At 37.1% G+C, this 17,675-nt stretch overlaps 1 protein-coding gene across 6 annotated transcripts in view; it reads right to left on the reverse strand.

Moving 5' to 3' along the window:
- Positions 1–1,708: 1,708 nt before the first annotated feature.
- ANKRD12 (ankyrin repeat domain 12) overlaps positions 1,709–17,675 on the reverse strand; it is a 74,278-nt gene continuing 58,311 nt past the window's right edge. For 5 of the 6 annotated variants that reach the window (XM_042463095.1, XM_042463094.1, XM_042463097.1 and 2 more), the window contains 5 exons: positions 11,208–15,811; positions 9,595–9,693; positions 8,120–8,263; positions 4,588–4,683; positions 1,709–3,138 (listed from right to left, as the gene is read on the reverse strand). In XM_042463095.1, coding sequence (XP_042319029.1) covers positions 2,953–3,138; positions 4,588–4,683; positions 8,120–8,263; positions 9,595–9,693; positions 11,208–15,811 — 5,129 coding nt within the window. In that variant the 3' untranslated portion in view covers positions 1,709–2,952. The remainder of the gene's footprint in view (positions 3,139–4,587; positions 4,684–8,119; positions 8,264–9,594; positions 9,694–11,207; positions 15,812–17,675) is intronic. The other variant, XM_042463096.1, reaches the window with a different exon arrangement.

The raw sequence follows: 17,675 nt of genomic DNA on the forward strand, positions 1-17,675 counted from the left end.
TCAAAATGCTATAAAAGCTTTGCTCCCTGTTTTGGTCGGGGGCACAGCTTGGTGAATGATTCCCCTGTGTTCTTTTGCATGCAAATAAAGGCCATCTTGGATCATGGACCTAGTTTGTTTGTTTCTCCTGTTTTGGTACCTTAACAGAACCTTAATCACTAAATTGTGGCAAATAACACTGCAATTCTGTATACATTTACCTAAGAGTAAGTCCTCGCAAACCTTGGGGGGGGGGGTTAATTTCTGTAGAGAAATACGTATGTATGAACAGTAAATGTGTTAACAGGAAATCAAACCGCATTGTGTTTTCTCAGACATCTCAAGATTTAGTGCAGTTTACTCCTAACTGTACACAGAACTGAAGAAGGTAAGTGGAGCCAAAATAAAATTAATCAGCTGGAATTATGTTTATCTATGTCTTTTTAAGTTAATTGCTCCAAGAGATATACAGTACCTCCTTGCACAATGCCTCTTGCTTTGTGCAAAACTGCTTAAACAGGCAAGTGCACATCCCCTTGGCCATTTAGTGGATAGGAAAGGGTGGGGGGTGGCCATTTAGTATCTGGGAGAGGGTACATGGTACTCAGGCAGCAGCCATTTGCATCCAGGAGAAAACAGCTGCTGTCACCCTCCTGGATCTCCACCATACTTGCTCAAGATCTGGGAAAGTGACACCTGCTGTTTGCTTTTGGCTGCAGAAGTATAGTTCTGCACTGCCAAGGCTTTTCACGCCCTCATCTGGCCACTAAATGAAAGCTGCCTTCCACTGAGGTTTGAGGCAATTACCCCCAAATTGTGTGTTATACAGGCCATGGCCATTATTTTGGTTTTCATACCAAGGCTTTTTGTTGATGAAAAGAATCCCCTGCATTTACAGTAGCCATAGAAAAGGCAAAAATGAGATTTTCTCTATTCTATAGAGAAGGGGTATTGAGTAGATAGAGGTAGGAATTATGTAACCCTCCAGATGTTACTGGATTACAACTAACATCAGATCTACCTATCCTAGCCATCGGAGCTACAATTCAACAGCTTCCAATCCCTGAATATGAGGAAAGTTAAAGGATTGTGTCAAGAAGAACAAATCTGTTGAGAGAAAAAAATGCCTAATACACACTGAAAATTTATAATTAAGGACTGGAGAATGATAGTATATTTAAACGAGTGGCCAGGGAGTATAAAAATGCAAGGAAACCAGGGAAATCTGACCCAAATGAGGAAAAATAAAAGGAACATACCAGTAAAAGCTGAAGAAATAAATGTTGGTATTTTAGAGCTAATTTATAAATGGCAAATTACAAACTGACTGGAATCAATAATCCAAGAGTCCTTATCAGTCCGGTGTCTTGCTTGTTTGCTGAGAAAGGCATCCTACACAGTGCAGTCAGTGACTCTGTCATGTGTATTTCAGGTGGCCTTTCAGTGATATCTTAACTATGTTATCTTTCTTGAAGTCTGGGAGAAGGAGCATGTACGAGTTTTCCGCATTTTATTCCCAAACAGTTGTGTAAGGCAGATTAAGTCTTATCGTCCAATCAGCTTCATGTTTGAGAGAGAATTCCAACCCAGGTTCTCCTGAACAAATCTCTTATTTGCAGTCTCTCCCGTTCACATCATATTGTCTGTCATTTTTATGGTACTACTTGAACATTAGTCAGTTATTCACAAACCACTGAAAGATTGGTTAGAATATACAAATACAATCGTATAATGGAACTTTCACATATTTATTTTTGTCAAATTGTATAAAACTTCAAGAATGAAAATTTCACCATCACAAAGCTCCAACCATCTGTTAGCATGACCAATAGAATTTATTAAACATTGTATTTACAACTATTCACATATGTTTCAACTGGGAAATATTAAAATAGACAATGTACAATTTAAGAATTTTTTACTGAGAGGCATTTGGAAAGAAGGAGAGGGGACAATGAAAGGCTTGTTTTGAGACTACAATGTAAGAGCAAGTTTGTAATCTTTTAAGATTTTAAACAAAATACTCTCAGCATCGTAAGTCAGAGGCATGGCAATACAGCCGTAGAGCAATATACAAATGGCTCTGGAAAGTCAAGATGCAATCCACAAAGCACTGCTGCAAGCTACACAGAAAGGGGCACTCATGCAAATTTCTCTGAATGAATGGATGCTGTACAGAAGCAGTGCTTGGTGGATTGGCACCATATGTTGTGATCATTTAGGTACCACACACTAGGAAAAACCTGAACTGAGCTAGCATGCAATACTGCTCAGTGCCAAATCTTAGCAGTTATGGTGATGAACAAGCAGCTAAATCAAACACATGCCTTGTAAAAGAAAACTGCCTATACACTACACATAAGAAACAACAACTTTGGTCCAATAAAACATTAGACAAAACAGTTTTACAATTAAAATATCTATTTTATACAGAGTTGAACATTAAATACAATATTTACATTTGCACAATATGTATAAAATAAGTTATTTAAAAATGAAAACAATATTAACCTCTTTTCCAAAAAGAAAACTGTACAGTTAACCTATAATTATATAAGATGAATAGACTTTCATTCCCCATATTCCATATTCCCACAAGCTTACAATTTCTTCCGCATGACTGATGTTGCTTGTGGGAGCTTAAGTTTAATAATTATATAATTAAAGTGAACTTTAAATAACAAGTACTTTTCAGTGGATTTCTTGTAACAGCTGCCAGCGCTGTTAAATCTTCAGCAAAAGATTGTTATACATACATAGATCTGTTGGGAAGATGCTTTGGGGATGGAGAATCTAAAATAAATGCCATTTAGTAATAAATGGTACATACATTTACAATATTAAATAAGATTTTGTGAAGGAATATATGGAACATTGGAAAAGGCAGTATTCCATTTTAGTGCTATATTTTAAACAGTTGTATTTCTGTCCCACAGCCTTAAGCTGTGATAGACAGCAAAAATCTGCTAGCTGTCATATAGGTGTCAATTCAAAGTCATCATTAACGTCTACAAGAGGAACATAGAATTCCTGAATTTCATAAATGCTGATTGATTTATAAGTTGCAGGATCAAGTTCTTGTAGTTTAAGCTGCCATTCCAGTCTTTGAACGGCGTTTAAAGCTGCTGCTTCATGTTGCTGCCTCATCAAGAGACATGTCTATTTCAAAATAAACAGATGAATATTTGATTATTTACAGTACACTTTAATGTTAACCATACACAATATTCTCCAAAGTAGGCGTAGCCAATTTTATTCTATAGAAGTCAGTCAAACTCATGAGATCTTGACCTTGTGCTCCTCTTATTTTGAGCTATAGGATGCTGAAGAATTTGAATTCATAATGGAAGTATTAGTATAAGTAATGAGTGTTAATTTTTGAACTGTAACTGTGTTTTAGCATGCTTGTTTTAAATTCCAAAAGTAATTAAATACATCTTAAAATAAATGCTGTAATAAATTAATCAGGACATGACCACAAGAATAATTGACTAAGTGGCTTCTTCATCCCATATAGGCCTTCTCTCTATTTTATCTTTCACTTCCGAGGACAAGGCACCGCAAAATGCAGCACATTCAAGAAAAACATAGGGTATTACAATTAAATTAAATTAAATTAAAGCTAAAAACACTCATAGAAATCTAAATTCATGCTTTTTAGGTCCAAATAATACTGCAGAAATAATCCAGTTTGAGATTGTTTTAACTGCCCTGGCTTAATGCTAAGGAATTCTGAGAACTGTCGATTTGTGAGACAATTAGCCTTCTCTGTCAGAGACCTTTGTTGCCACAATAAACTGCAATTCCCAGGAGTCCCTAGCACCAAACTAGGGCAGTTAAAGCTGTCTCAAGCTGGATGATTTCTGCAGTACGGTTTGGACTTCAGTCATGCTCAAAATGGAGGATATTTTAAAATTCATCCTGCTCAAACATCACACAGCACAGACAGGTTAGCGTATGATTTACAATCAACAAACCATGACTGTCTGTCTCTCTTCTACATATATAGAAAGTCTGATGTAATCCTTAGGATCCTGGCTTATGTCTTTTGAAAACTAAACATCTGCGCAATCATGTTCCACACAAGTGACATATATTGAACTCAATGGGAGTAAGTGTGTGCATTTTTCTCTAGATTGGGCTTTGCTGGAAGTACACAAAAAGCAGCAAGTAAGGATGATTTCCCCATCTTGTACAATACTGAGAGGCAATTCCACAGATAAAACAGGTGCATTATCCCAAACAGTGTTCCGACAATGCACTGGACTAGAAAACTACAGATGTAGAAATGTAATGTTTACACTGGAATTTCAAGAGGGCAAGCAACTTGTGGAATTTAATGCCTTTGACTCAGCTGTCACCTAGCAGAAGCCATCTAAGAGAGAGGAAAGCATGGACATTATACACACAAGCGCGCGCGTGCGCGCACACACACACACACAGACAGACAGAGCTTCGGGAGGGAATTTGGCTGAAGGTAAATGAAAATGGTTTTAATAAATACACATGTACTAGCTTACACGTGAATTTGTTATGGCCCAAACAGTGGGATGGAATTTGATAAGAACCAGCTTTTTAGTGAAAAAATTTTTTCCAGAAGATACATACCTTTAATTTGTCAAATTTATCATCCACATCTTGTAACCATGACATAAACTGCCTTGCATTAAATCGATCTCTAACTGATGTTTTACTGTCATCAGTCTGTAAAGGAAACATATTAGAAATGAAAACAAGAGTTAGTTGTTAGAACATGTGTGTCAAAAAAAAAATCGCCTTGCATGGACCTATGTATTTAAAATGTTAGAATGATGAAAAAACACCAATGTGGATCCAAAGGTGCCCTTTTACTACTAGCCTTTTACACAGACAGGGCTTTTTTTTAACTAGCAGACTGAAAAACTGCACCCCATCAGGAAAAAAAAATCTGTTTTCATATCTTCTTGCACAACCTCTTTCTTAATATCTTTTTATGGTTCCCTTGGAAACAACTTGAATGCACACAACAACAACAACAACAACAACAAAAGTTTGTATGCTACAGGCAGCATCTTCTTCGTTATTCTCCATCTCTCTCAAGTTGTAACACAGACCATAATAAAGGCAGTGGCAGTCCACAGAATACGTTTCTGTATATCAGTTGTTTATATATTTAAATTACATTTTTAGCTATTGTAACTAAGAGCCATTGATAGGTTCATTTTCCATGAATCCTTTAAACCAGTGATTCCCAAACTCTGGTCTTCCAGGTATTTTGGACTTCAGCTCCTAGCATCCCGGACTATTGGCCAAGATATCTTGGTCTTCTAGATGTTGGAGTCCAAAAGACCTGAGTTTGGGAATCCCTGCTTTAAGCTCGTTTTTAAAGCTTCTAATTAGCCATTATTACATCTCATGGAAGTAGCTTCTAAAAAATAATGTATTATGCACTGTATTAAGAAGTTATTGCCTTTTTCTGCCCTGAATCAAGTGACAACCAATTTCATTGAGGATTCCTGAATTTCCTTTTGTAAGCTGCCTTGGGTCTCACTCCAGGATAAAAGTGGTATATAAATGAAAATCATCTGTTCAATCAGTCAGTCAGTCAGTCTCCAAACCATGTTGTTGTTGCTGTGTGCCTTCAAGTCATTTCCGTCTTATGGCAATGCTAAGGTGAACCTATCATGGGGTTTTCTTGGCAAGTTCCTTCAGAGGCGGTTTGTCATTGCCATCCTTTGATGCTGAGAGTGTGTGACCCAGAAGGTCACCCAGCGAATTTACATGTCCAAGCCGGGATGCAAACCCTGATCTCCAGAGTCCTCATCCAAGGCTCAAACCACTACACCACACCGGCTCTCCTCCAAATCATACATCATTTATAACCATTTCCCCCTTAGTCATCTTTCTAAACTAAAAAGAGCACTAAAAGTTTTAGCCTTCACTCAATAAGAAGGTGTTGCACTATTGGAATAATTTCAGCTGCTGTTTTCTGAACCATTCCAAGCTCTCACCTATCCTTTTGAGATTGGGCAATCATGAAAGAATTAACAAAGTTACACAATGCTGTTATATAAAGGCATTATGCTACAGGCAGTTTTAAGAACATAAAAAGTCATACTGGGTAAGACCCAGGGCCTATCTAGTCTAGCATTCTGTTCACAGCAGACAATGAACCACCAATGGGAACCTGCCATCAAGCACGAGTGCCATTTGCACCCCACTCCTTTATTTTCTACTAATTGATCTATAGAGGTGACCTGGTACAACAAGCCTCTGGTACTGGAGGGAATGTATATGCATTGTGACTAATAGCCATTGCTATCCCCATCGCTTCGGAACTCCTTCCCTAATAATTTCTTCCACAGAATTTTATAGAATCATAGACCACAAGGGCCATCCAGACCAACCCTCTGCCATTTGTCCCAGGGACCTTCTCCTAAGTGGAAATGGAACACACAACATAATTTTCATAGTCCTCTGAAGATGGGATGTGTCTGAAGTTTTTCTCCCATACAAATGTTAAGTCTCTGCAAAGACAGATAGAGTATGCCTTTTGTACATATAGCAGGATTTTGCATATGCTTGCTCAGAATGTGTGCAAAGCCTTAATATCACTCTAAAAGAGGTTAAAAAGCACTCATGAATACTTTTGTGCTGGTTGGGGAATTTGTCAAATGTATTTGGAAGTCCAAATATATAATATCTAATGGATCACACTATCTATGCTGACATTTTCACAGAACTCTGAGGGTGAGCAAGCAAGACATCGCTATATAAAAGCCATGCCAGTTCTTCTGTATTTTAATTCTAACTTATTTAATTTCTTTGGAGAGACATTAAGCTAACAGGCAAATTTCCAGTTCCTCACTTCCTGACAACTATTTAAAATTGGTCCTACTTTGGGCACCTTTTAGTACACTATTTAAAAACCTAATATTAGGGATGGTTGTCAGAAGTTGTCAAAAGAGCCTAACAACAGTGTAATGTTTTAGTTCTAACTGAACCATATGGACCCAGTGACACTGTTGGCAATGAGATATGTGTTTCACTTTATGTCAACATTATTAGTTTGAAAATGTTTTTAAAACCCCAAATAGGGCATGGTTCAGTTCACCACTGGAACAGGGGTTCAAATGAAAGATTCACATAAGCTCTTCTAAGGCCCAAAACACATGGGCCAAATAAAATGGCTTCTGGCTGCTTTGGGGGCATGGTGTTTACATGACCCCCCGCCAAGCAGCTGGAAGCCACACCAAGGCCATGCTCTGATCCCAAGGACTGGATTAAAAGGGGGTAAATTAAAAATGACTCCTGGCTGGCGTGGCTTGGGACCTGTGCCAATGGCCCACGTTGGGAGCTACCCGTGTGCTTGCCATGGTCCTGGTTGGACTGCGGCCAGAGGCTGCTCTTTATCAGCCATCTGCTTCACCCCTAAGCCTTCAGATTAAGGCAACTACAACTGAAAGGGTCTGTAACAGAAATAGAAAATCTCCCTGATTCTTCAGCATCTCCAGTCAGCTATCTCCTGTTTTATCCATCTAAGTTATTTGTGCTCTGAAGTGGGAGATGGAAGAAGTACACACAATTTTCTATTTTCTCCCGTTGTGCTATCTATGCCTATCTGTGGATACCAGCTTTACAGAGTTTATTGGAAAACTGTTGCACACTGCTGCAGTGATTGTGGCAGATTAACTGTGCCCTTATGGCTAACTTTTTTTTTTTGGGGGGGGGGGGAGAAAGAAAAATGAGAACTTATATTAATAAGAACCACCAGGCCTAACCCCAGAAGAAGTTGAAAGGCCTTCCTTCCATTCCAACTGACACTGCCTTGGCCTCAGAGAGAGATAAGAACTGGCAGTATCTGCTGGACTTGTTCCTCTTCCCCACTGCTGTTCCCTTCTCATTTTGTGTCATGTCTTTTTACAGTGTAAACCTGACAGCAGGGCACTGTCAAATTAGCAATCTACAGGGTGTTCTAAGAGCCTTTGTGGCTGAATGAAAAACATTCTAAATAAATAGTAATAATAATAAAGAAAAAGCACTGTTCTTCATCTAGCAGGTACACTGTATTATCACAGTTATAAAATGGGTTAAAAGAGAGAGATTAAAGCAGTAGCATAAATTAGTTAGCACAAAATCCAAAAAGCACTCTTCTTTTTACCTGAGTGTCCATAGGCACATTATATACTTCAGCATCCAGCAATACTGTACACGCACTGAATGGTAATGTCTGATTTGCTAAAGTTCTTGCAGCTCGGTAGTGGACACGTAAAACTTCTTGCTCATTGGAAACAATAAGCTTTTCCTAATTAAACAAAGAATTCACATGTAGATTTGAAATACATACAATTTAAATATCAAAACAATTTGCTCATCTATCTTCCCATTTCAGACGTAATTTTAGTTACTTTTCTTTGTCACTATAAAGTTGAAATAATGAGAATTCAAACAGAAAGTGTTATGACACTTTACTTTAGAAAATCCTTTAAGAAACTTCTCAGACTTTCTGTCAGGGTGAGGGTCCTGCTATAATTACTGTGTTTGAATATATGTGTGTGAATGCAAGATGATGGGTTATGATATCCTTTTAGTGAATCTAGGTATCAGGCATGGCCTGGATTAATGAGTAAGGAGGAAGTATGAGTTACCAGTTACTAAGGTGGGATTCCGTAGCTTGGTACAGAGGAAAAATAAGGAGGGGCCAGAGCTGGGGAAAATATGTTTTCAATATCTGACAAATGGGACAAAAGCTTTTTAAAGAGGTGAATTGTTTGAACTCCAAGTATAGTTGTGTAACTGGGGAAAATCCCTCAGTCCTGCCAACACGTATGTACTGTGATCTACTCTGCTTGCTGAATAAAGCTTTTCTGAATCTACTGAAGGTTTGTGTTCCTGGAAGAAAAGTTAGCCTGTACATAACACCTTCTTTGTAAGAATGGAGTATTTTCTTTAATGCCTTTTAAAGTAATACATTATCAAATATACTGAGCCCTTGGTAACTGTTGGGTTTGATTCCAGGACCCACTGTAAATACCAAAATCCAGAAATGCTCAAGTCCTGTTACATACAATGGTATAGTAAAATGGAGTCCCTTATATTAAATGGCAAAATCAAGGTTTGCTGTTTGGATTTTTGGGGGGGGGGGGGTATTTTATAGCTGTGGATGGCTGAATCCATGGAAGCAGAAGCTGTAGTTATAGAATACTGACTGTACTTTAGATATCTCAAAAGTCACTTAAAGTTAATATTTTTGATATCTGTTCTAAAAGGCTTATCAGCAACATTCATTAATTTCTACCATGAAAAACTACACAGAGTTTATATCTATTTCCTTCTTTGGCTACATATCTGTAGCAGATGACAACTATGGCATTGTGATACAAAATTTTACCAATGAGTTCTTTACAACAACCCATCTTGTCACAAACACCTCAAAGTGAAAAGTTGATGCATTTGATAAACCAGTTTAAAAATCAGGTATGTATTTCATAACAGTTTTTACCTTACTTCTTTCTTCTCTTCCCCGTTCTTTAAAAGTATAAAGCTCTTAAAAATAAAGGCTTATTAATATTCTATTGACTGATAACTGTATAAAAACTAAATAAGTTATTATTCAAGATTTTATGGTAGTCTCACCCTTTCAATACTGTGCTGTAAACGAAGTTTCATCCTTACAACTTCTTGTTGTTTAAAGAGTTCTTTAAGTGGATCAGAAAGTGAAGGAGGTGGTGTGATCTGTGAATGAAACACCATTATGATGTAACAATTTTATGTATTAAAATATAAACAAAATCTATTCCAGCAGAGAAGTAACACATAGTGGTTAAAAGCTAAATTCAGACTTTTGTGTTTGTATAGCAACACTACAAATAAACAGTTTCCCTTTGTAGTGTTTGCAACTTTAGAAGTACAGGAGCCTTCAATAGACAGACCTGGTAGCTCTGTGACTCCTTGGCTTAGAGCCTATAGCTTTCAAAGCTCCTTTGTCTGCCACTCCATTTTTTGGCAACCAAGAATTGGCTGGTTGGTTCAAATGAAGATATAAAAATACTGTTTACTGCCTCCCTTCAGCAACTCTCTTTGCTCCAAAGCTTCCTTTTATATTGGGACTTATTCCCATGGAACTTTCCAGTTTTCAGTCTCCCTTGCCTTGCCCACACAGCTCCTTCTGTCTCTAGAGTCTGTACAAGGTTTTTATTACAGCAAACCAAAGCTTTCTCAGAGGACTGCTTTTACATTCCATTTTTTCTATTGGTCAGAATGTTCATGAACATTACATGACATCACATTAGCTATGTACATGATAATATAGTTATTTTCCTTTTTTATATTTGTGTAATTTTAGTTTTATTAATCTATTTTCAAATAAAGTCTAATGGCATAGAATCATAGAGTTGGAAGAGACCTCAAGGGCCATCCAGTCCAACCCCCTGCCATGCAGGGAATCTAAATCAAAGCATCCCCGACAGATGGCCATCCAGCCTCTGTTTGAAGACTTCTAAGGAAGGAGACTCCACCACACTCCGAGTTTGCAAAGATTATTGCCAATGGTTCCGATATTTGCCAGTTCTTTTAATACCCTTGGATGTAGTTCATCTGGTCCTGGAGACTTATATTCACTTAGGTTAAACAGGTATTCCTTTACTATCTCTTTACTTATTCTGTGCTTAAATTCCCCTATTCTGTCCTCTGATCCATTATCCTCAGGTTGAGGACCCTTTGCCTTTTCTGAACAATTCTTATGGTGTGTACAAATTTGTATTTTGTTATGTGAATCGGACTTGTTTTGATTAATAATTTGGGTAATATTAAACTATGGTTAATATGAGAAAGTGTAAGCTTCACCATCATGCTGGATAAGAAAGGGGTGGACTGCATGAGCCCACAGCTCAAATAAGAGCATACCCATAATATTAAAATGTGGTTCAACATTAAATATAATGTTCAAACTACAGCACATAACAACATAATATAATGTGGACCATAATGTTAAATCATGGTATAACATAAGTGAATGCAGACCAAAGTGGTTTGTGTCAAAGAATAAGCACCGTTCTCCAACATTTAGCAGTAGCTGTTCTCATTTTCTTGAGAACTCCCCTTCCAATAAACATTGTTGTACATTCTGTCTGTGCAGACTAGCATGGCAAACATCTGCTTAGTAGTTTAATATAAAATGAACTTAACTTTTTAAATATCACTAAGAGGATATTATTCACTTTTCATAAGTCTACTATTCAGTTACTTACAGTTGGAATGCATATCTTGCTCAGAGGATTGCCATCTAAGAGGTATGATCCATTGAAGGTCACGTATTCATCATAATATTGAGGTGCTTGAGGAATAACGCTACAGAGTAATTTGCGTTTCTCTTCTATTTTCTTCCTTATGTGCAAGTATTCAAAGTATGGATTTGCTCTCTCTGAACTGTATGGCTGAATTTCTTCTAGTTTTAGACCATCAACAATAGCTGCCAGGGACTGATGAGTTTTTTCCTTAGCTTGCATTAAAGACGGATTTACTTGCACAGGCTGAGGAACACGTGACAGTTTTCTTTTACGTGGATGATGTGCCTGGGGATCATCTTCCTCAGTTAGTCTTATCCTTCCTTTTATAGAGGCAGATGATTCAGAATCTCTTTCTGATATCTGGGGACACCCAGCAAGATTCTGCTTAGTCTGGTTAGCAAGCATATTTGCTCTGTTTCTTGTAATTCTTTGAGGAATTTCATACTGTTGTTCTTTATGGTCTTCTATTGCTTCCTCCAACTCTGACTTAATAGTTGGACTGTATTTATGGACTTCATGACCAGATAACTGTGAATGGCTTTCCAAGCAAGATGAAAGGCACTGTTGCAAATTTTCTAATACTGTACTGTTTTCTGTGTTGTCTATGTTGAAAAGCTTTCTGTTATAGTCGACTGCTATACCTTTCAGTGCTCTGGAATTCAGATCCTGTGGTTCTATGTCATTTTTATTACTGGCCATATGGGATGGACAAAGGCAGTCAGAATGGGTTTTTTCACCTTGGATCTGAACATCACTCAATCTGTTATCTAGTTCATCAGTTTGTAGTGTCTTGTAAATCAACTTACTGACTACAGAGGAACTTCCATTAGGGTGTAGGCGAGGATCATTTACAGTAAAATCCTTTTCAAAATTTTGTGCAATATCCTTAGTGAAGCTTTCAGGATACACAGTAATAAGCACATCAGCTTTTTTATTGTTTGAGAAGACATTTTTTTCCACCTTCTTTTTACTGTTAGCATCTACATCTAAAATTGAATTGGTAGCTTGAATGGCACTTTGTTGATGCTTGACAAGTAGCACCTCTTGACAAATATCTGGTGAAGATGCATGCTTTGATCCAGACACTGAATCGGGAACAGGATGAATCTGAGTTGGGCAAGAGGACTGCGGAGGCAAAAATGCCAATGACTCCTGAGACATGAAATTTGTTGTGCCTTCAGCCTGATGATGAAAAGATTCACAACTTTTCTGCTCTTTCATGATTTTATTCTCTGAATGATGTGTAGCTGGGACAATTGCGGCATCTTGCTCACAGCCAGCATAACAGGTACACTCACTGTTCAATGAGTTAAACCTATCCAAAGCTATACCCCAAGGTTTACTTGATGGAGTCATATTATTCTGACTACTATGCTCTAAAGGCACAAGATTTTCTCCTGATGGGCTTGACAAATTAGCATTTTTAACAACTAAATCTGCTGTATTAGGTTTGCTACTAATAGGTCTTGTTGGAGATGACGCCAAACCAGAATGCAAACTTGACATAGCATTTTGGGAGTCCTTTTCAAGCAAATTACAGCACTGGAATTCATGTTTAGGAGAATAACTATGACTCTGAATTGAGAACAAAGCACTGTGATTATTTTCATCTGAAACTCGGGACTGTTTTGCACATTCATAAACAGATGGCATACTGCATCTTCGTACTTCTACAACGGGTCTGCAATCATTTAGAACAAATTTAACATCTTCAACTGATGCTGATCTAACATAAGCTGGTGCAATTCTATTTGAAACAGGAGGCTTACTGCGTTCTGGTAATTCTGATAAACTATCAGTTTCATGATACGCAGGTGACTTGGCATTAGGTAAAAACGGTGAATGTGAAAAAGACATTTGTGAATCAGATCCTTCAAGCATAAAGTCTGAATCATATTCAGTAGTAGGTCCTGGTGGAGTCACTGTAGCATGGCAAGAATCCTCTGAGCTAGCAACTGAAATCATGGAAACTGACCTGGATGTTAGCCCAATTTTTTCATTTTCTGATCTAGGGGACCTGCTTAAATTATTGTCCAACAGTACTGATGGTTTTCCACCAGCTGGTAAGTTTTTTGTGTCAACAGACTGCGACCTGCTACTTGTAGCATCTTTCAGCAACTTATCCTTCACACAAGTATCTGACAACTCAGAGCTTTTTGAACGAATCAGTTCTTTGCTTTTTGTTTCAGTAAGTGAATGTTTTGTCTTGTCCTTATCTTTTATTTTGTTAAGTTCACAACAGGATCGATTCTTTAATCGCTCTTTTTCTTTCTGTTTTATTTTTTCTTTATGTTTTTTATGCCACTGTTCAATCTCCAGGTCTTTAAGGCTAAGCATTCTTTCAAAGCTTGTCTGCATCAAATCATCATTTAATAATCTCTTCTCTTTAGGTCGAGTATCTTTAGGTGCTGGTGCTGGTTTAGACTTACACTTTTCCATCTCAAGTTTTAGCTTAAGTACATTATTTTGCTGCATTTTGTCTTTATGTTTATCACGTTCTTTATATCTATCAATATCTTTATCTTTTTTATCCTTCTCTCTACCATCCGGAGTTTTCAGCAATTCATCTTTGGGTTTCTCTTTGAAAGATAATGTTTTTTCAGTATTACATTTCTTCTCTTCTGATACATGCTTTATATTTGCAACTGAGCTGTCTCGTTCTTTGGATCTGTCTTTTTTCTCAGCATCCTTTTCTTTGTTTTTTCCTTTTTCTAGTTTTGAATATTCACTTTCCTTTTCAAAAATCTTGGTTTTCTTTTCACTGCATGACTTCTCTTTGCATTCGGACAGGTGTTTATCATTTTTTTCTTTCTCGTGCTTCTTATCAAGCTTTTCCTTGATTTTTTCTTTGTCATCAAGCTTTTTAATAGCATTAAAGCTTTTTAACTTGTCATTTTCTTTATGAGATCTTTCTGTCTGAACGTATGACTTTTCTCTTTCTTTTGTCTTTTCAACATTTTCACCCAATTCTGATTTATCTTTTTCTGACTTGTGCTCACATTTAGATTTTTTATCTTTTTCCAAAATTTTTCTTTCTACTTTTTCAGAAGCAGAGTTCCGTTTCTCTAGTTTTTCTCTATGTTCCTTTGCAGTTTTTTCTTGTTTCTCAAAGTCTGTTTCTTTCTCTATTGAAGATATACTTGTTACTATATCCCTAACACCTACACAAAACAGTTCTGTTTCTTTTTCAGTGAATATGCTTTCTTTTTCTTCCTTAATTTCTTTTGATTTTTCCTCCTTGTCATTTTCTTTTTTATTTTTATCCCTCTCCCTCTCCTCTCTGAAAGTTTTCTCTTTTTGAAAATTTTTATCTTTCATATTTTTGTCATCTTTCATCAGAACTTTTTCTAGTTTGGATTTCCTTTCTGACATGAGAGATTCATGGTCCAAACTTGACATATCTTCTGCTTCATCACTTTTAAAAAAGTTCTCTTTCCAAAATTCTCTATCAAATTCAACATTCCGTTGGCTCTCCTTGGAACTCTCTCTATGCTTGTGTTTTTCCTTCTCTCCATCCTGCTCTCTTTTGTGCTTATCCTTTTCCCTTTCTTTATGTTTCAGCTTATGCTTTTTAATTGCTTTCCCTTCCTTGTCAACTTTTTTCATCATACATTCAGAGCTTTCAAATGATGGGCTATTATCTTCCTCTTTATGTTTAGGACTGGATTTTTCACCAAATTCTGAAGGAAACTCTTTCTGATGCTTACTTTTGTCTTTATTCTTATAAGTTTTTCCACTGGAGCTTTCTATTACAAACTCAGAATCTGTATTATGGTCGTATCGAACTAAATCAGATTGTGATGTTGCTTCTGATCCACTTGGAGATAAACATGTTTTAACATTTTCTTGTTTAAGAGTTGTTGACTGCTTTTCAATTAATCCACATGGATGCTTGGGGGATCTGCTAGCTGTAATCTGGAGTAAGGGCAAAGAGGAATCCTCTTTGGGACTGAAAGATTTTCGAAAATTCTCTTCTTCTCTACTTTTGTCAAAAGATTCTAATACAGAACAACTCAAGACTGTCCCTCTGGGGTTATCTTTTTCTAGTTTTAACTGCTGGTTTTCTTTATTTTTGCTTTGATTTTTTACTTTTCTTTTAACTTTTCCCTTTTGTTTATAATCATTAAGAACATACTCTTTTTTAATCTTGGTATCAGAACCTGATGTGTCTGTGACAGTACATGAAGGAGAAATTATCTTTTTATCTTGAACAATATCTTCATCTGAACTTTCAGAACTTGAATACAAGACCCTAGAGGGCTTCTGTCTTTTGTTTTTCAAAGATTTCTGAAATGATACTTTTTCCTGCTTAAGAAATATGCTACTCTGTTCTACTTCAGACTCATCTTCTTTTTTCAAATCTTTCCTAGGTATGTGTCTATCATCAATCATTTTCTTGACTTCATCTTCATCATCATCTTTAAATTCATATTCATCTAGAGCAGATGAAAGTGGTGCCTTATTAGGAATGTGCTTCGCATCATTAACTAGACATTCTTTTTCTGTCTCAGAATCCATATTTCCATCTATACTGGAGGGATTTACAGATGGTGTTTCTTCAAGATCTGGAATAAGAATTTTAAAAAATTACTGTTTTATTCATTTCATTGCTGTTAATGATAACTGCTGAGATTCTTAAATGTTAATTTGTTGTTGTGTGCCTTCAAGTTGTTTCCGATTTATGGAAACACTAAGGTGAGCCTATCAAAGGATTTTCTTGACAGGATTTATTCAGAGGGGTTTTTCCATCGCATTTCTCTGAAGCTGAGAGAGTGTGAGTTGCCCAAGGTAACCCAGTGCACTTCTATAGCCAAGTGAGAATTCAAACTATGGTCTCCTGGAATCTGGGTCCAACATTCAAACCACTACACCACACTGGTTCACTAGCATGAATGATTGTGGAATAAAAAGTTACATGTAAATAGTTGACCTTGTGGGAAAGCTAGGCATTACTTACTGTTTTCATTCTGATTATGACTAAAAATACAATGCACTGCCCACTGCCCAGGAGCTTATCCCAAATCTGTGCTGGTTGTAGAAATTTAGCATTTCTTAATGTGGAATCTGGCATCTGTGATACAGAATTCTGGCTAGCCCCTGGCTGCATCTGCAAAGCAGAAATAACCCAGGCTGACACCCCTTTAACTGCCCTGGATCAATACTATGGAATTCTGGGAATTATAGTTTATTGTGGCACCAGAGCTCTCTGACAGAGAAAGCTAAATGTATCACAAAACTACAAATCCCAGAATTCCACAGCACTGACTCATGGCACTTAAAGTAATGTCAGCCTGGATTACTTTTGAAGTGTGGATAAAGCCTTGAAGATTACTAATAAAAAAGGCATTAAAAAGTCTGCTCTCACACCCCAACTACATGACAGAGCACAATGTTTACATACCAAGGGTCTCAAAATTTTAAGGCATGGCTAAGAAATACCCTTGCCTGAAATCCTAAAGAGCTCCAGCCATTCACTGTATAATAACAGTGGGTAACATGTAGCTTGTGGGCTGCATATTCCCTTCAAGCCCATTTTTGTGGCTTCCTATTGACTAAAGTACTCCTCCACATTTTTATTTTTTTTAAAAAACACTGACATTGTATTTTGCCACTGAAATTCAGAAGCTATTAAATGGGAACAGAAACTAAAGACAATTAAACTGGAAAAGAAACTAAATGGGATCATTTAGTTACATTTAATTCAATATCAATAGTCTGTCTCATAACTGACATCATATTGGAGTGAGTTTAAGTTTCTATTTAGTTATATGAAAGAAAGTAATTCTAGATATATTGATACATTTAGTGACCCTATTTGGCAGAGGCAGAAGAGGAAGAAGTTGGACAATTCTGTGTTAGGGATAAGGAAGAAATTGATAACACACCAAAAAAGGACATGTTGATAATCATAGGCAATTGGAATGCAAAAATGAGAAACATAGCAGAACCAAAGACTGTAGGAGATTTTGGCTTAGAATCAATAAATGAAGCAAGAGAACGACTAATTGAATTTTATGAGGTGAATGATTTGTTCACTGCAAACACATTCTTCAGGTGACCAAAGAGGCAACTAAATACATGGATGTCACCCAATGGTCAATAAAGAAATCAAATAGGTTACATAATTGGAAGCAGAAGATGGACTAGTCCAGTGATGGCGAACCTATGGCACGCGTGCCAGAGGTGGCACTCAGAGCCTTCTCTGTGGGAACATATGATGTCGCCCTAGCACAGAGTTTGCCAGAGTTTCTTACTAGAAAGCCAGAGGGACGTGGCACTTTGCAATAAATAAGTGGGGTCTGGGTTGCAGTTTGGGCACTCGGTCTGTAAAAGGTTCACCATCACTGGACTAGTCTCATTCTCTCTACTAAAACAAGCCTAGGAGCAGATTGTTGCAGACCATAAATTGCTAATATTAAAAATAAGAGT

This window comes from Sceloporus undulatus, chromosome 4 (genome assembly GCF_019175285.1).
Source record: "Sceloporus undulatus isolate JIND9_A2432 ecotype Alabama chromosome 4, SceUnd_v1.1, whole genome shotgun sequence".
NCBI classification, from domain to species: Eukaryota; Metazoa; Chordata; class Lepidosauria; order Squamata; family Phrynosomatidae; genus Sceloporus; species Sceloporus undulatus.